Source organism: Hylobates moloch, unplaced genomic scaffold (genome assembly GCF_009828535.3).
Source record: "Hylobates moloch isolate HMO894 unplaced genomic scaffold, HMol_V3 SCAFFOLD_11, whole genome shotgun sequence".
NCBI classification, from domain to species: domain Eukaryota; kingdom Metazoa; phylum Chordata; class Mammalia; order Primates; family Hylobatidae; genus Hylobates; species Hylobates moloch.
Genome location: NW_026652286.1, coordinates 87,047,593 through 87,067,601, shown reverse-complemented (window position 1 = coordinate 87,067,601; position 20,009 = coordinate 87,047,593). Strand labels below are relative to the sequence as shown.

Sequence of the window (20,009 nt, the reverse complement as noted above, 5' to 3'; positions counted from 1 at the left end):
AGTCTCGCTCTGTCACCCAGGCCCAGGCTGGAGTGCTGTGGTGTGATCTTGGCTCACTGCAAGCTCTGCCTCCCGGGTTCATGCCATTTGGAAGGAAGAGTTTTGATTGGGAGATTGAGCAAGAAAGAGAGAGCTACAGCAGGGATGGAGCACAGAGGAAACCATATTCTGCCTATTTTCTGTCCAGCCCCTTGGACTTGCCTTGAGCTCCTATAAGTAGAAACTGACCAGACTGTTCATAAGAAAATGTATACAGATGGTCCTCGGCAGATGATGAGGTAACATCCCAATAACCCATCATAAGTTGAGAATATCATAAGTCCAAAATAAATTTAATGCACCTAATGTATCAAACATCATAGTTTAGCCTAGCCTACCTTAAATATGCTCAGAACTCTTTCATTAGCCAAAAACTGGGCAACATCATCAAACACAAAGCCAATTTTGTAACAATAAAAATAAAAGATCAAAATTCAAAATCTGAAGTACAATTTCTACTGAATGCATATAACATTTGTACCATCATGAAGTCCAAACATTGTAAGTCAAACATATGTTGGGGTTCAGGCACGGTGGCTCACTCCTGTAATCCTAGCACTTTGGGAGGCTGAGGTGGACAAATCACTTGAGGTCAGGAGTTTGAGGCCAGCCTCGCCAACGTGGCTAACATACGAAATACAAAAATTAGCTGGGCATGGTGGCACACATCTGTAATCCCAGTTAGGAAGCTGAGGAGGGACAATTGCTTGAACCCGGAACGTGGAGGTTGCAGTGAGCCAAGATCACGCCACTGTACTCCAACCTGGGCTCCAGAGAGAGACTCCATCTCAAAAAAATAAAATAAAAATAAATAAGTTGGGGATCATCTGTAAACTTCAGGCATGAACAAGGCTACTTAAGGGTCTAGATTCGGGGTCTACAAACTACAACCCTTGGACCTAATCTATCCATCCATCTGTTTTTATAAATAAAGTTTTATTGAAATACAAACATGCACATTTGTTTACATACTCTCTATAGCTGCTTCTGTTACAACTGCAGAGTTGAGTAGTTGCAATTAAGACTGTATAACCCACAAAGCCAGAAATATTTACTATCTGGGCCTTGACAGGAAAAGTTTACCAATCCCTGGAATAAATGGAAAGTGTTTCTTACCACTCTGGGAGGAAACCAGGATGGCTCTGAGGTATCTAAAGCAGAGTGTTAGGCATGGGCAGTATCTTTCTCAAAAGAGGGCATATTGGCCCCTTTCCAGCATCCTCAGGCTGGGCTCAGGGCCCCCAGCATCACAGCCTGAGCAGGACAGCCTGCCTCAACAGGGGGGATTCTGGGTGGGGACTGCTGGTGCAGGTACACTAGTGCCCTTGGAAGGACCTGGGAGCACTTCGGATGTTTCTAGGACTGTGAAGATGAGGGCTGTTGAGTCAGCTGACACTGGGATTTCATTTTCATTCTTGTGCCTGGTGCGTGAAAGAAAGATGCTTGGAGAGTGCTCAATGTTTGCTAGAGATTTCTTAAATCAAAAAGGAATTGGCAGCATGTGGTATAGAAGCTGACTTGTATCACAGCCTCTCTCAAAGGCAATGCGAGTAAAGAGTCCAGTGCCTGTAGCCCAGAAAAGGAATCCTCTCTCCTGCTTGGAGAATAAGCCATCTTTTCTCAGCTGCTTTGGCAACTAATATTGATGATGACGCGTATAATAATAATGATTGTAACTAACATTTACTGAATGTTTATCAAGCACCATGCAATATTCTAGGTCCTTTACATGTAACAATTCACTTTATTTATTATTTTACTTTTTGAGATAGCATCTCACTCTGCCTGGAACACAGTGGTGCGATCTCAGTTCATTGCAACCTCCACCTCCCGGACTCAAGCCATCCTCCCACCTCAGCCTCCTGAGTAGCTGGGACCACAGGCATGTGCCACCACACCCGGCTAATTTTTTTGTATTTTTAATACAGACAGGGTTTTGCATGTTCCCCAGGCCAGTCTTGAACTCCTGAGCTCAAGCAATCTGTCTGCCTCAGCTTTCCAAAGCACTGGGATTACAGGCCTGAGCCACCGTGCCTGGCCACAATTCACTTTAATTATCTTAATAAAAAGACTATTTTAATCTCATTTTATAGATGAGAAAAGTGAGGCACTGCAAAGTTATATAACTTGCCTAATGAGAAACAGCTAATAAGTGGCAGAGTCTGAATTTGAAAATGGAGTGATCTTTTTTTTTGAGACGGAGTCTCGCTCTGTCACCCAGGCTGGAGTGCAGTGGCGCGATCTCGGCTCACTGCAAGCTCCGCCTCCTGGGTTCACGCCATTCTCCTGCCTCAGCCTCTCCGAGTAGCTGGGACTACAGGCGCCCGCCACCTAGCCCAGCTAATTTTTTTTTTTTGTATTTTTAATAGAGACGGGGTTTCACTGTGGTCTCGATCTCCTGACCTTGTGATCCGCCCGCCTCGGCCTCCCAAAATGCTGGGATTACAAGCGTGAGCCACCGCGCCCGGCCTCGAAAATGGAGTGATATTTGTAGCTTAAAAACATTTTTTTTGGATTGCTGGGATGAACAGAAATGCCGGACAGCTGTTCTCTGGCCCCTGAGGCCAGAGTGGAGTCTAGCAAACAGCTATAACCACAGGGCAGCCTGAACAGCAGCAGAGGCCAGGGTTTGGTAGCCTCTCCAGGGAGAAGGCAAGAGTTGAAGAACAGGAGAAGCCCATTCCTGGGAGAGAAGGAGCCAGCAGTGCCCCCTTAGGAAACTAATAGTGAGTAACTGCAGACACTTCTCTGTAGACAGGTATGGGCTTGAGCCGCCATAACTAGATGTTTAGGGAAGTGAGGTCTTCTTTTGTAAACACAAGCAATGAAGGCTGGAATACTAACTGCTCATCTTTGGGTCCCATAGCACCAACATTTGTGTGCAGCACCAAGTAAGTGGTCAATGGATTGTTTGTAGACTGACCTCTCCAGTCCCATCCTAGATGAACCATCGGGCCCCAACCACTGAGCCTCTACTCAGCACATGACTTGGCAGTTAGAACCAAGGACTGAAGTCAACTGGACAGGTCAAAGGAATTGCTTTAATTAAGGTCACAGGCATCACAGGGGTCTGCTCAGCTTCCTCCCCACCAGGGAGAAAAGTCCTTCGTTGTTGGCCATGGTGGAAGAATAACTTTGCGAGATCACCTCAAACCATTCGATTGTGTAGCCAGCCTCTTTCACAGCAGCCTCTACTGCCTCCCGGCCCAGGGGGAGGCTGGAGAACTTCTGCTCACCAATCATGTAGTAGCTGCTCTTCAGCGCATCCATGATCACCAGGAAGCCCCCTGGCTTCAGTAGGCTGCCGAGGTTCCTGAGTGCCCTGTGGTAGGTGGGGAGGTCTGGGCAGGCAGCATCCAGACACAGTGTGCTGAGCACACAGTCAGCTGGGGGTAAGGGGATGGCCCCCAGCGGCTGGCTCTGAGTCACATCACACTTCAGCACCTGCTTGACTGTCTGCCTCAACTTCTCCTCCTTCTCTGGACCCTTGACTCTGAAAAACACAAACCCACAAACATTGTTTTCCACTCTAGTCATGGGGAACCCAGATCTCTTGGGTCAAGGCTAAAAATGGCCGTATTGTCCCAGATGTGTATCCTTAGGGCCACCTCTACGGGGAAAGGAGAGAAAGAAGACCTGAGGGGCCATTTTGGCATTTGAATGAGACCATATTACCCTGAGCTATGTTAAATCTCTTTATAAAGTGAATAGTATGTGAAAATGATGATAATACCTAGCAGCTTGCTTCTACCATGGACTTCCCTCCATGAAATTATTCTTCCTTCACTGCTTAGTACAGTACTCACTTATACTGTACTGGCTCATTTATTAGTATTTATATGTTATTATTATTATACTTGATCCATGTGCCAAACTGTGAGTTAGTGGCTACTTGACCCATACAGAACAAGTATTAATAATAAGGAGTTTCAAATGCTGAAACATTATCTTTGCAGTAGTTGCTGATCAATAAGAGTGGTGAGGTCATCCATAGACATTTTTAGGAACTATTGATCATTATCCCACAGCTGTGAACAGAGCACTCCTGGAGAGAAGAAAACTACATTTCCCATTCTCAGATTCCAACAAATATTGCAGATAGTATGTTTTCTGACAGAGATCATGTTTTTGGTAGCCTTGCCAGGAACCTTGTCCTTTTCTGCCAAATCAATGGCATGTTTTGGGTTTTTTGTTTTGTTTTATTTCTAGAGACAGGGTCCTGTTCTGTTGCATAGGATGGAGCGCAGTGGCGCCATCACAGCTCACTGCAGCCTCAAATTCCTGGGCTCAAGGGATCCTCCCACCTCAGCCTCCCAAAGCACTGAGATTACAGGCTTGCACCACCACACCAGGCTAGTTTTTTTATGTTTTATAGAGACAGAGTCTCCCTATGTTGCCCAGGCTGGTCTCGAACTTCTGGCCTCAAGTGATCCTCCTGCCTCAGCCTCTCAAACTGCTGGAATTACAGGTATGAGTCACCACCACACCTGGCCCAGTGGTGATTCTCGAGAGAAAAATCAGTTAATAAAAGAATGAAAGAAAGAAGGCAAGGGCAGGAAATGGGACAGAGTGGCTTGTATCTTATTTGAATTTGTTAGAGGAGGAAGAAAGGAACAAACAAACAAATGATCAAAATTAAATAAACAGAGTGCACAAGAGAAACCAGAGAGCAGGGGCGGACAAAAGAGAAAGAAGTAGCAGAAGATCAGATAAGTGAGAAAAGGGGAAGAAACATTGAGTGTGTTAAGGGCCCAGGCCCCAGAGCACTAAGAGTAGGAGTTACCCCTGGGTATTGCACTCTTGGAAGGAGTTAACCAGCAAAGCATTGTGGAGCAGATCCAGTCTCACACTCAGGAAACACACACTCCACCATCTGATGCAGACTCCAGGAGACAATGGCCACTTGGGCATCAAGGCTTGACAGACAGCAGAGATGGCCCCACATTCCAGCAAGTGAGGGAGACTTTCACTGGGACCATTCCTAGTCATGAGGAAAAGTCAATGGTTTAAATAAAACTTGATTTGAGAGAGTGGACACTAGTCATGGGCATCTTAAATATTCACTTAAAATCTTGATCCTAGAGAATGTAATCACTTCTTTGCAAACATGCTTTATGCTTGCTATAATTTTCCATTTAAGGAGCTTAGCAATTAGCAGATGAAAAGATGCTCAACATTGTCAGTCATCAGAGAAATGCAAATCAAAACCATGAGATACCACTTCACATAACTATGATGGCTATAATAAAAAAGACAGACGATACCAAGTGTTGGCAAGGATTTGCAGAAACTGGAACCTACATACACTGCTGCTGACAATGTAAAATAGTTCAGTTACTTTGGAAAACAGTCTGGCAGTTCCTTAAAAGGTTAAATATAGAGTACTACATGACCCAGGAAATCTGTCTAGGTATATACCCAAGAGAAATGAAAACATATATCCATACAAAAACTTGTAATGAATGTTTATAAATAGCTAAAAGTTGCAAACAATGCAACCGTCAACTTCTGAATAGGTAAATAAAATGTGATATACATATACAATGGAATATTATTTGGCAACAAAAAGAAATGAAATTCTGACACATGCTACAACATGGATGGACCTTGAAGACACAGGCTAAATGAAAAAAGCCAGAACCAAAAGGCCACATATTGTTTGAGTCCATTTATATGAAATGCCCAGAAAAGGCAAAGCTACAGAGACTGAAAGCAGACCAGTGGTTGCCAGGAGCTGAGGGTTTTGGAGAGAAATAGGAGTGGCTACTAATGGGTACAGGATTTCTTTGGAGAATTATGAAAATGTTGTAAAATTGATTGTGATGAAGGTTGCACAACTCTGAAAGTATACTAAAAACTACGGAATTTCACAATTTAAATGGGTGCATTAATTGTATGGTATGTGAGTTATATCTCAATAAGCTGTTATATTAAAAGAGAGACAGAGAGAGAGATAAGCTTAGCAAGGTGTCGATTTGGGGGAATTCCTACCAACCACTAAACTGGTATCTACATAGAAAACAAAAATTATCCTTGGTTGGATCTACCTGCTCCTTTATCAAGGCTAGAAACGGTAGCAGGGTGACCACTTTGTCCTGATTTGTCTCAGACTTTTCTAGTGTTAGCACTGAAAAATCCCATATTATAAGTCCCCCTTGCAGTCCTGGACAAAGCAGACAGCCATTCTAAGGTGGGAAACTAGTTACAAAGCTACCGCCCAGCCTTGATACAACATGGAAGATTTCATAGAACACTAAGAATAACAACAACAACAAAAAACACTGTAGAAATGTGTAAGAAACAGGTATTTGAATAGACAAACTAATCCACAACAGAAAAACTTAAGTAACCTATCTGCACATAGGAATAATAATGAAGTGTATACCAAAAGGTAGAGTAGTGACAACATAGTGTTTTGGGGGATGTGTTTCGGGAGGATCCTGTATAACGGGAACATTGTGGAAATGTGTGTTTGATTACAACCGAAGCAGAATGAACCTCCGTGCCCTATTGCATATTAAGCTATTTGAAACACGTGAGTTACCACAGAACTAGAACTTGCCAGTCAGATGATGATGCAAATTGTTCCCAAACTGTGAGCCACACTGTGAAGTCTCCAAAGCTCACAGAGAATGTGCCAATTTGAGAGGGAAATTTGCTAGAAACACCCAGTGTCATAGATCCCTGCTTGTCCTTGGACATGCAGCAAACATTGGGGAAGTCAGTTGCCAAGGTAGCTGTGTAAAGCCTGCATACACCTCGGGGCAACGCAGGGAAATGGACTCACCAGAGACCCAGCCAATTATCACTTTGCCTCACGTTTAGCTCATCAGGTAGGTAATAAACACACACCGGGAAAGTGCTATGCTGGGAAAGTGCTATGCTGTTTTGCAGAAAGCTAACAGCGGTGTGGCCATTTCTTTAGTTCTAAAGATCTACCCTTTCAAATGAATCAATATGCAAAAAAAAAAAAAAAAAAGGCAGCCCTGTCCTCTGTAAATATGCATCTATAAAAGCCTGAGGGGTATGGGGAGGGAGGGAGGGAGGCAAGAAAGGATGAAAAGGAGGACCCCGGGAAGAACCCTTTCTGAGAATGTCTTCCCACATTCCAGGAGAACTATCCTGAGATTTAGAGGTGGTTCCTCCTGCCCTGTCTCGGCAAGGGCAAGGCCGGCAGTGCATCAGAATCCCCCTGACAAGCTGTTTTTCATTGTCCTCACATCCCCAAAGCCCCATCCTCAGAAGTTCCTGCAGGCTCTCCTGAGAGAGAACCATCAAAACAGGTCAAGGAAATCAAGGCTAAGTAAGCTTGGAGGTCACTGTGAGAATTGTATGGGCAAGGAATAATCATTAGTGCACCTTTGATACAGACCACACCCCACACCCGAATCAGGTGAATGATATTCTAGGAGGAAAAGTCTGAAAAGCAAAATGTGAGTATTCATGTATTTTCCAAATATGTTTTGAACCTCTATTATGTTACAGGAAATAGGCTGGGCACTGGTGACACAAGGATGAACAAATGAGAAACAGATTCTAACCTCATGGAGATTGTAGATGAGTGGGTGGTGGGAGAAAGCATTAACCCAGTGATCACTAACAGAAGTGGAAATTAAAACTGACATGCAAGGAAGGAAAGGAGCGTGGCACTAATGGGGAGATGTTGGGAGCTCCCCTTGACCTAGAGACTCAGGAAAAGCTCCTCCAAAAAGGAGTTGGGCAAGCAGAGCTATAGAGGATCAATATGTAGGAGTTAACCAGACTGAAGCAAGCAGGGAGGGCGGGAGGAAATTCCAGTAAGAGGAAACCGCAAGTGCAAAGGCCACGTGGTGTCAGGAAACACAGGAGGAGAGAGCCAACGTGGCTGGATTGTGGGGAAACAGGTTGGCAGGAGCCAGACTAGGCAGGGCTTTGTGGACCATGACAGGAATTTTGCTTTTCATTCCAAAAGCTCTGGAGAGTCACTAGGGAGCACTAAGGAGGAGAGTGACATGATCAGATTTACATTTTGAGAGGGTCACTTGGGCTGCAGAGCAGAGAAGAATTGAGTGGAGGGGCAAGAGTGGCAGTGGGAGGCCAGTCAGGAGGGAGACAGGGGTACCTGGGATCAGGTGATGGTAAACACGGGAAGAAATGGGTTACAGAGTAAGTCATGAAGTAAAATGGACAGAGCTTGATGTTAAGTTAGATATGGAACATGACAGAGAGGGAAAGGACAAGATTGACTTCCAGGTTCTGGCTTGTCCAATTTATTATATGATGGTGCCATTCAAGGAGCTAAGAATACCAGAAATAAAGCAGATCTGGAGCAGATCGTAGCTGTGTTTTGGACACACTGAGTTTTAAGTGCTCTGAGACCTGTGAGTAAAAATGTTTACAATTGAGGAAATAGCTAGTTGAAGGTTTCTTAACCTGCCCTGTGAATTTTCCTGGGGATGTAAGGTGGCAAGAGCACCTATTTAAGAGAGAGGCATCCTTGTAAAAGGCGGAAATGTTTCCTAGGTGTCACTGAAACAATCATCATGATCATCAAGATCCTGGTTTTGAAAAAGCATATCAAAATCCTTTTGCAAGCCATGAAAGTCCAGAGATGCTTTGGAATAGAGGTGGTTCACTAGTTTGTGGAACACATTTGGCACAACTGTGTTTAGTTTTGGACAACATACAAACATCTTTTTAAATAGAATTGGAGGTCTTTGCACAGAGAGCATTTACCTCAGAGAACTGCCAACTCGACAGGGGCCTAAGCTTTCTTCTGTCAGGTATGCTGAGGTTAAGAGGAGCAGGCTACCTGACTTCAAACTATACTACAAGGCTACAGTAACCAAAACAGCATGGTACTGGTACCAAAACAGAAATATAGAAAAATGGAACAGAACAGAGCCCTCAGAAATAATACCACACATCTACAACCATCTCACCTTTGACAAACCTGACAAAAACAAGAAATAGGGAAAGGATTCCCTATTTAATAAATGGTGCTGGGAAAACTGGCTAGCCGTATGTAGAAAGCTGAAACTGGATCCCTTCCTTATACCTTATGCAAAAATTAATTCAAGATGGATTAAAGACTTAAATGTTAGATCTAAAACCATAAAAACCCTAGAAGAAAATCTAGGCAATACCCTTCAGGACATAGGCATGGGCAAGGATTTCATGTCTAAAACACCAACAGCAATGGCAACAAAAGCCAAAATTGACAAATGGGATCTAATTAAACTCAAGAGCTTCTGCACAGCAAAAGAAACTACCATCAGAGTGAACAGGCAACCTACAGAATGGGAGAAAATTTTTGCAACCTACTCATTTGACAAAGGGCTAATATCCAGAATCTACAATGAACTCAAACAAATTTACAAGAAAAAAACAAACAACCCCATCAAAAAGTGGGCAAAGGATATGAACAGACACTTCTCAAAAGAAGACATTTATGCAGCCAAAAAACACATGAAAAAATGCTCATCATCACTGGCCATCAGAGAAATGCAAATCAAAACCACAATGAGATACCATCTCACACCAGTTAGAATGGTGATCATTAAAAAGTCAGGAAACAACAGGTGCTGGAGAGGATGTGGAGAAATAGGAACACTTTTACACTGTTGGTGGGACTGTAAACTAGTTCAACCATTGTGGAAGTCAGTGTGGCAATTCCTCAGGGACCTAGAACTAGAAATATCATTTGACCCAGCCATCCTATTACTGGGTATATACCCAAAGGATTATAAATCATGCTGCTATGAAGACACATGCACACACGTTTATTGTGGCACTATTCACAATAGCAAAGACTTGGAACCAACCCAAATGTCCAACAATGATAGACTGGATTAAGAAAACATGGCACATATACACCATGGAATAGTTTGCAGCTATAAAAAGGATGAGTTCATGTCGTTTGTAGGGACATGGATGAAGCTGGAAACGATCACCGCATGTTCTCACTCATAGGTGGGAATTGAACAATGAGAACACTTGGACATAGGGTGGGGAACATCACACACCGGGGCCTGTTGCGGGGTGGGGGGAGGGGGAAGGGATAGCATTAGGAGATATACCCGACGTAAATAACGAGTTAATGGGTGCAGCACACCAACATGGCACATGTATATATATGTAACAAACCTGCACGTTGTGCACATGTACTCTAGAACTTAGAGTATAATAAAAAAAAGAGGAGGAGCCACTCTCTACAGAGGCAACCAGGAGGTGCTTCAGGCCCCACCTGCTGTCCAGAGGGCCAAGGAAAACAGCTTGGACAGCACGCCTGCAACTGATTCCCATCCACCTGTGTGTATGCCCTGGCATACTTGGAGGGAAGCCCTGCTCCAGACACCAGTGCTTCTTCTACTGTAATGTGCATACACCCTTAGCAGATCTTACAGTGAAGGTTCTGATTCTGTAGGTAGCTAGTGGGGCCTGAGAGCCTGCGTTTCTGAAAGCTCCCACATGTTGTCAAAACTGCTAGTCCAGGGACCACAAGCCTAAGCTATGCATTCCAAGTTCCAGGAACCATAGGTTAAGTAATGCAGCTTCTACAATTTCTTAAGGAAAGAGCTCATTTTCCTCTGTTCATGGTATAAGCTTGAGTAGTTGTATCTTAGTGTTTGACTTTCTTACGACTTTTTTGGATAGTTGCAAAAATGAGGGTTATTTATTTTTATTATTTTTTATTATTATTTTTGAGACAGAGTGTCACTCTGCCAGCCAGTCTGGAATGTGACCACAGCTCACAATTCCAGCTCCCAAGCTCCCAAGCTCAAGTGATCCTCTCTCCTCAGCCTCCCCAGCAGCTGGGAATACGGGTGTGCAACACCATGGCCAGCTAATTTAAAATGAGTGGTATTTAAATGCAGAGGTAGAAGAACAGGAGACAGTACATATGTCTTTGGCAGCCTTTAGCACAAGAAAAAGCTTCAGATAAAGAAGAAATCGTCTTGAAGGAAATAGGTTGTAGGTTGATAAAGCTACTTGAAGATGCAGGAAAAACAGGAGTTGCACAGGATCACTATCATTCTCAAAATAATTAAAGCCACAGGATCTAGCACAAGGATAAGGGTAAGAATGCAGAAATTTACTGCCAAAAATGCAATTTCCAACAGAGTGATTGGGAGGGGACAGTGTCTCAAGAGCCAGTTGTTCCAAGCTGACATTGCAGGTGTGAGATAAGTAATGCTTTTACTATCCTGCTAGATTGTAAAGGTTTATTTTTGAATGAGATGGAAAGGCTGGTGGTGGATACAGAAAGTGAGAACAAAGTTTCAAAAGCCTTCTTGACAGATTATTTGGACTTTGGAAAGGTGTGTTGTCTAACAGTGACTGAAGATTTATTTATTTATTTATTTATTTATTTATTTATTTATCTATTTATTTATTTATTACAAAGTTTCCCTGAGATTCTACAAATCCTAGGAATTTCCTTACTTACTAAATAACTTTAGATATTGTCTAAATTGTCATAGCTGCAATTGTTTCTAGTTAATATCAATTTCATTCTGTGGAATCACATAGTCAACAGAAAAAAAAGACCTACGAAATTATTTTTATATTGAAGAATACAGCCCCACTTTGAAGGCTATAGCCAATATAAAATTCTAAGTCAGGGGTATACAGGTTAAAATGCATATGAAAATGGGCTCTCACCAGCCTGGGCAACAGAGCAAAATTGCCATCTCTACAAAAAATTAGCCAGCTATGGCAGTGTGGACCTGTAGTCCCAGCTACTCAGGAGGCTCAGGTGGGAAATCACCTGAGCCCAGGAGGTCAAGGCTACAGTGAGATCTCACCACTGCACTCCAGTGTGGTGACAGAGCAAGAACCTGTCTCAAAAAAAAATAGAATAGCCTCTCTCAACTTCTTACTACCTCTCAGAAAAAAATGGGGCAATATTTAAACAATTTTATGATTTTGTTCATGTGTAAGAGTGACAAAATACATTCTCATATATGCATGGACTTAGAAAACACGTCACTGTATGTTCTTGAAACTAATATTTGAAGATCTATTCAGTTGACAGATGAATCAAAATTAAAGACTCAATATCTAGAAAAATTGTATAAAATGAGCACCAAATACGTCCAAATAATTCTAAATTTGATTACAAACCAAAAGCAAACGTCCAAACTGATCTTGAAAGCAAATATAAAAATAATACTTTAAATTACATTATTTGAGCTTTAAAATCTCAGATTTCAATAATAAATACTGGGAAGAGAGATGCCAGGGGACTTTGGTTATCAAAAGTTGTTAAATTCCTCAAGTTAGCAGGGAGGGAAACAATTACTAACTTTTTACCCGACTTGATAAGTTAAGAGAATTTGTCTCCAGCAGAACTGCATTATAAGTAATACTAAAATAAGTTCTTCAGGTGAAGGAAAATGATGCCAAATAGAAGAACAGATCTTGGGAAAGGAATGAAAAACACTACAGAAGAAAGATATGTGGGTAAATATAAAAGATCTTAAATATATGCATAATATAGCCTTAGTTAGTTTGGGCTCCTATAACAGAATACCATAGACTGTGTGGCTTATAAACAACAGAAATTTATTTCCTACAATTCTAAAGGCTGGAAGTCTGAGATTAGGATGCCAGCCTGGTCAGGGTCTGATGAGGACTCTTCTGGGCCACAGACAGCTGACTTCTCATTGTATCTTTATATGGCAGAAGGAGAGCTAGAGAGCTCTCTGGGGTTCCTTTTATAAGGGCACTAATCCCATTCATGAAGTCTCCACCTCCATGACCTAATGATCTCTCAAAGCCCCAACCTCTTAATACCATCATAAGGGGGTTAGGATTTCAACACAGAAATTGGGAGGGAGGGATACAAACATTCAGTCCAAAATTCCTATGTTTAATATATATTGTTATATACATTGTTTAAAACTGTATACTGAGTTATGTGACTATACTTAACACTATTCAACTAACACTTAAACATAGTAAAGATGGTAAATTTTATTTTAAAAATCAAAATTAAAAATAAGACAATAAAAATAAATAAAAGCACTACTAACTAAAGCAAAACTAATAACAATATATGTATTATAGTGTTATACATAGAAATAAAATATATGACAGAATATAAGGGCCAGGAAAGTCAGTTAAGGAAATTACACTTTTGGGATATCTTACATCCTTCATGAGACAATAGATATGTCAAGGATGCCTATTGCAATTTCTAGAAAAACCACACGAACTCACACAAGACACAGAAAAGGTTAATAGAGGAGATAAAAAAGAAATACTAAAAATATGTACACTTATACTAAATGGAATACTAAAAATTACTGCATTCACCAAGGGAAAACAGGAAGAAAGACACAGGTGAACAACAATCAGATGGGACAGATAGAAATCATATACCAAGATGGTAGATTTAAATTCAACCCTGTAATATTAGTAATTACATTAAATGTAAATGGACTAAACAATCCAGTTAGAGGCAGAAATTGTCAGTCTGGATTAAAAAGAGAAAACATAATCTGAAAACAGAAGGGCAGAAAAAGATGTAGATATATCATGTATATTAGTTATATATAACTGCAGGATAAATTATCCCCCAAATTTAGCAGCTAAAAATGACAAACATTTATTTCACTTTTTTTCTGGTTCAACTGGGGGAAATTTGGTTCTAAGCTCACTCCCCAGGACAAGAGAGTGAGATAGAGAGAGAATACCCAACAAAAAGCTGTCATTTTTTAAAAATTGATTTTATTTTTTACAGCAATATTAGGTTCACTGCAAAATCAAGCAGAAGACCTACATTGGCATACCATTATCACCCAAAGTCTGTAATTTACATTAAGATTCACTCTTGGTATTGTGCATTCCATGGATTTGGACAAATATATAACAACATGTGACCACCATTGTAGTATTGTACAGAGTAGTCTCACTGCCCTAAAAAATCCTCTGTACTCCACCTATTTATCCCTCCCTCCCCTGACCCCTACCAACCACTGATCTTCTTTACTTCTTCCCTAGTTTTGCATTTTCCAGAATGTCATATAGTGGGAATCATACATGTAGCCTTTTAAGATTGACTTCTTTCAATTAGTAATTATATTTACATTTCCTCGATGTCTTTTCATGGCTTGATAACTCATTTCTTTTTAGCACTGGATATTATTCCATTGTCTAAATGTACCACAGTTTATTCATTCACTTACTGAAAGACGTCTTGGTTGCTTTCAATTTTTGGCAATTATGAATATAGCTACTATAAACATCTGTGTGCAGCTTTTTGTGTGGAGGTAAGTTTTTGACTTTTTGGGTTACATACCAAGGAGTGCAACTGCTAGATTGAATGGTTTTTCAAGGAATAGTCAAACTGTCTTCTAAAGTGGCTACACCATTTTTAATTCCCACAAACAATAAATGGGAGTTCCTGTTTCTCCACAGCCTCACCAGCACTTGGTATTGTCAGTCTTCCGGATTCTGGCCTAGATCTAATAGGTGTGTAGTGGTGCTGTAGTCCTTTTTAATTTAATATCACAATTGATATTCCATAACTATGCTGCATTCTACGAAACTTGTCAGTACTGAATCACTAAATCCAGTGGATATTCTAGGGAAGGGGATTACACAAAGGTGAAAATACTGACACAAGGATTATTGGGGGTCATCTTAAAGGCTGCCCACCACACCATGCAAAACAGCAAGCACAGGAAGGGTGATGTTGCTATATTAACATCAGAAAAAGTAGACTTCAAGACAAATACACTACTTGAAATAAAGGGAGATATTTCACAATGGTAAAATGGTCAGTTCATCAAGAAGACATAACAATCCTAAAAATGTATATAAAAGAGCTAAAAACAAGTGTCAAAATGCATAAAGCAAATATTGACAAAACTATAAGGAGCAAAGGATAAATCAACAATCATAGTTCGAGACATTAACACCCCTCTCTCAGTAATTGACAGAGAAAGTAAACAAAACGTCAGTAAGGATGTAGAAAATTTGAATGATACTATCCACCTGCCTGACTTAATTGATGTTTATAGAAACTATACCTACAACTGAACAATATACACTCTTTTCAATGTAGAAAGTACATAGAACGTTTACTGAGATAGACCATATGCAGAGCCACAAAATAAATCTCTGACTACAACAAAATTTAATTTGAAAGCAATAACAATAAGATAACTAGAAAAATCCCAATACTTTGGAAATTAAGCAATATAATTCTAAATAATTCATGGTCAAAAAAGAAATTACAAAGGAAATGAGACAATATGCTGAGTTTGAAAATAATAAAAATACCACATACAAGAATCATGGGATGCAGTTAAAACAGTGCTAAAAGAAATTTGCAGCATTAAATGCCTACATTAGAAGAAAGAGATATGTGAAATAAATGATATAAGTTTCCAACTTAAGAAGCTACAAGAATAATTAAAAACAAGAAATTTTAGAAAGCTAGAAAAAATAAACTAGAAAAGAAAATTAAAATCACTAGAAGAAAGAAAATGATCAAAAATAAGAGCAGAAAGCAATGAAATAGAAAATGGACAGACAATAGAGAAAAATCAACAAAGCCAAAAGTTGGTTCTTGGAAAAGATTAATAAAATGGTCAATCTGTAGCAAGGTTGATAAAGACAAAAGAAAGAAAGCAAGACAAATTACCAATATCAAGAATGAAAGAGGAGAGATCACTACAGATCTTACAGACATAACAAGGCATTAAAAGGATATTGTAAAAAAAAAAAAAATGCCAATAAAGTTGACAACCAAGATGAAAAGGACAAACTTCTTGAAAAATACCACTTACCAAAACAGACAAAAGAACAAACAGAAAATCCAAGTAACCATTAAAGAAATACTATTTTTAATAAAGTCTCCTTTCGCACAAAACTTTCAGATTTACCTGGCTTTGCTGGTGAATGCTATCAATCATTTAAGAAGAAAATTATACTAATAATACTCAAACTCTTTCAGAAAATAGAAGAGGGAAGTCACTCCCAACTCATTTTATGACTCCAGCATCACGCTGATATCAAAATTTGTGAAGCACACTAGAAGAAAATTATAGCTCAATATCCATCATAAATATAGATGCAAAAATCTTTAACAGAAAATTAGAAAACCACATCCAGCAGTACATAAAAAGAATAATACTTCATGACCAAGTAGTTTATGCCACTTTGGTGTAACATTCAAAATCATCCAGTGTAATTCACATTTTCAGAATACGGGAGGAAAATCCTATGACCATCTTAATAAATGCAAACAAATTTTGACAAAATTCAACATTTGATTAAAATTTCAAAAAAGCTAGGAATGCAGAACTTAGTCTGATAAATAATATCTATGAAAAACCAATAGTTAATATACTTAATGATAAATCATTGAACATTTTTTCTCCCAGAATATGGAATAAGGCACAGACGTCTGCTGTCATCATTTCTATTCAATATTGTATTGAAAGTTTTTGCCAACATAATAAGGGCAGAAAAATAAATAAAAAGTGTAAAGTTGGAATAGAAGAACAAAACCTATTTTTATCTGCAGATACTATAATGGCATACATTCATCTTTTTATGCAGTTTACAAAGAAGTCTGTGGGGTCTCAGCAATACACATAGCAGCAGAGGAATGTTGCTCCAGGAGTGAATGGTCAGTTGGGGAATAGACTGGATATTGTCAGACAATCAGCAAAAGATGGAGGTGCATAAGGACATGAGAAAGACAGTGAATCGCAGACGTGGCTACCTCTGGCTAACAGGCTATTGCCAATTTCTTGCGTTGGAAGAAATTAAAATTTATATGAACAAATGAGATTCATTTGCATAAATTTACTTGTAGATGTGGTAGTGTAAGATCTTGACCATTAGTTGTGAGAATATAAAGTCTACTTTCATGGATGGTGATTAATAAATTCTTTTCAAGTAATTCCTTTATCTTGCTTACCTCAGTTTAAAAACCTAGTCAGATTTTGGTTGTATCTGGTGATGTCAGCATTAGCCACACTCACAGCCAAGTTCTATAGGCTTGGATGGCTACAACAGCATGACAGTGAGGCGAGGGACAAGCCCTGACATCCAAAAGCTGCTGGTGAGAAGCTGGGTTAGCCTTTTACTTGCAGCTGTCCTAAACTTAGGTCCCAAGGTACTTGACTGCACACTGCTCTTGTCCCCACAGGCCTGGAAAGTTTGGGGGTTTACTCCTCTTTGCTCAGTATCCATTTCTTCAACCCTCTCCCTGTGTCTTCCATTATACTGGTGCACACATGCACGTGCACATACACAAATTTACAAACACGCACACACGGGTCTATCTCATCTCTCTTGCTCTCGCTCTCGTTATCACTCATTTTCCATTTGGATTTCTCTTTGGTCCCTATCTGTCTGTTGCTTTTGCCAACCATCACTCAGGTACCTTCGAAAGCCAAGAAGTAGATACCAGTTTCTCTACCTGTTCCCTTCAAGATCGCACACATAGGTCACCACTGGGGACCAGTCAAAGGCCTCTGGCTCTTTCTTCAGCCACTTCTCCAGCTCCTGCAGGTTCTGGTCTGAGTAGTCAGTGACGATGATCTCCTTAAAGGATTCACAAGCAGAGAGGAGCTGATAGATAGTGGGGCCAGAGCCGATGTCAATCAGCAGGTCTCCCTTCACACCATCTGGGTTAGTGGGAGGAACAAAGAGGAGAGGTCAGACATCTCATGGCAGTGGGCAGAGTCAAATTTACATTGTCTTCCCTGGGACTGTGCTGGCGATCCTCAAAGACAGATCACTACTTTTCACAACTTTTCCCTCAAAATGTTTTTTTAAAACATCTTTTCTGGGCCAGGCACAGTGGCTCATGCCTGTAGTCCCAATACTCTGGAAGGCCAAGGCAGGAGGATCACTTGAGGCCTGGAGGATGAGACCAGCCTGGACAACATAGTGAGACCTCATCTCTACAAAAAAATTTTAAAATTAGCTGGGCATGGTGGCATGTGCCTGAAGACCTAGTTATTGGAGAGGCTGAGGCAGAAGGATCCCTTGAGTCCAGGAGTTCGAGACTATGATGAGCTGTGATCACATCCCTGCACTCCATCCAGCCTGGGCAACAGAGTGAGACCTATATCTCCAAAAAAAAAAAAAAAAAAATCCCATATTTTCCCCAAATCCCTGTAATTTACATCATAGTGACAAAGAAAATATAAATATCAAAAAGACTAAAAAATGTCTCACTTGAATTTTAAATAAAGCACATCAGTTTGAAAAACTTCAAACATTAATAAAATTTAAAGTCAAAAAGAAAAAAAAACTTTTCATTTTTTATTCCCCAATCCAGGGTAGAGGCATGTTGCCAGGAATTTTAAGGTCTAGGAGAAGGTAAAAAAGATCTACATCTGGTGTACAGACTGAACACCAGATCCATAAAGTCTGTTACATGGAGAATGTAAAAACTATTAAGCAATACTTTCAAGGAAAGTTAATTTAAAAAAAAAATTGAGTATATAATGTCGTTCTCCAAAAAGCACCCAGTTCTTCATATATTGGGAGGTCTTTATCTCATGCATATTCACAGCATTCCCTTGAGTTAGGATCAGAATAGGTACTGTTTTAGAATTTCCACTTAAGTGGCCCTTTGAGGCTAAAAGTCTCCCTCAAGTCGCCTAGCAAATCAAGGTAGACTCAGGACAGCACTCCGGTCCTCTGGTTTCCTTTTGCTTAATCAAGTGAGACAGTGGATACAAAAGCACTCTGTAAACTGTGGAATCTCTATACCAATATTCGTTTTTATCCTAGTTAAATAAATAGGTGATGCCAAAAGAGCTGTGAAGCAACAACGATAGACACAAAACCCAGTTGTGCCCTGAGACTCCATCTATATGACTCATATTAGTGGGGAGACATGCAGACAACAGACTTACCTAGGCAGAATATCTTGAAAAGATTTTTCAGAAGGTGCTTAAGAATCTGGCTTTCTGCAGAGTGCCTAGACCCAAACTTGTAATATTTTTCTAGGTAATCCCGAGGGTTAAAATGGCTTAAATAAGTGTCCTTGGAGGTGAAGCCTGATTCCATTGTGTCTCACTTCTGTGCCACTGGAGTGCTGCCCTCCTTCTCTCTCCTCCAGAAGCCAGGGAGTGACCCTGCAGAAGTTGTCTTCCTGAGTCTCAGGCTATCAGCATTCCTTCCATCAGTTCAGCCCTTCTTTTAGAACAGATGTTTGGTTAAACACTAACAGAGAAATAGACCACAAATGTTCTGGCTGTTCTAGGAAGTGATGAAATTCCTGCAGAAGGGAGCCTAGGCGAACGGGGGTGGAGGGTACGGTAGAGGGAGGGCCATGAGCTGTATGCAATGCTTGCCCAAGGGGTGAAGGCCAGCCACCAGGGATTGTAGACCAGAGGGAGCACTTGAGCTCGTCAGGAAAATTATTTAATGCATAGGACCCCTAAGTTCAGAGAGACAGGACATCTCCTAACAAGCATCATCATTCTTCTTGTTCTTGCCATGATTCCCCCAGGAAAAGGGGTGACAAAGAATGGTTTAAATTTAAACATGTAAAAGAAAGGAAAAAAAAAGAGGGGAAAGATGAGGATAGGAAATGTATTCAGGGCTAAGGAATGTTGGCTGAAGGAGTCTCAGATGAAGTCTGGTAAGAGTAATTTTAAAAGCCTGGATCAGGCTTTCTGTAAAGTCTAGTCCAGCCAAACATCCTGAGACCCTCTCCTCATGCCCAGACCCCCTTTCCATCCCTGCCCTAGGCAACTGCAGCCTCACTGACCACTGCCATGACCCAGTGTCTGGCAAGCACCTCCTCCCTAAGCCTCCCCACTCATTTTGGTCAATCCAAATCCTGATAGTTCTTTCAAAGTTAACTTTACTTCCTTTAAGAATTATTTAAGGCTGGGTGCGGAGGCTCACACCTGTAATCCCAGCACTTTGGGAGGCCGAGGCGGGCAGATCACGAGGTCAGGAGATCGAGACCATCCTGGCTAACACGGTGAAACCCCGTCTCTACT

At 40.7% G+C, this 20,009-nt stretch overlaps 1 protein-coding gene across 3 annotated transcripts in view; it reads right to left on the bottom strand.

Moving 5' to 3' along the window:
- Nucleotides 1-2,303: 2,303 nt before the first annotated feature.
- NNMT (nicotinamide N-methyltransferase) overlaps nt 2,304-20,009 on the bottom strand; it is a 49,394-nt gene continuing 31,688 nt past the window's right edge. Inside the window, exons 3-5 of one of the 3 annotated variants that reach the window (XM_032167458.2) lie at nt 18,912-19,221; nt 17,462-17,669; nt 2,304-3,532 (exon numbers count right to left, since the gene is read on the bottom strand). In XM_032167458.2, coding sequence (XP_032023349.1) covers nt 3,100-3,532; nt 17,462-17,669; nt 18,912-19,065 — 795 coding nt within the window. In that variant the 5' untranslated portion in view covers nt 19,066-19,221 and the 3' untranslated portion in view covers nt 2,304-3,099. The remainder of the gene's footprint in view (nt 3,533-17,461; nt 17,670-18,911; nt 19,222-20,009) is intronic. The other 2 variants (XM_058446672.1, XM_058446673.1) reach the window with 2 other exon arrangements.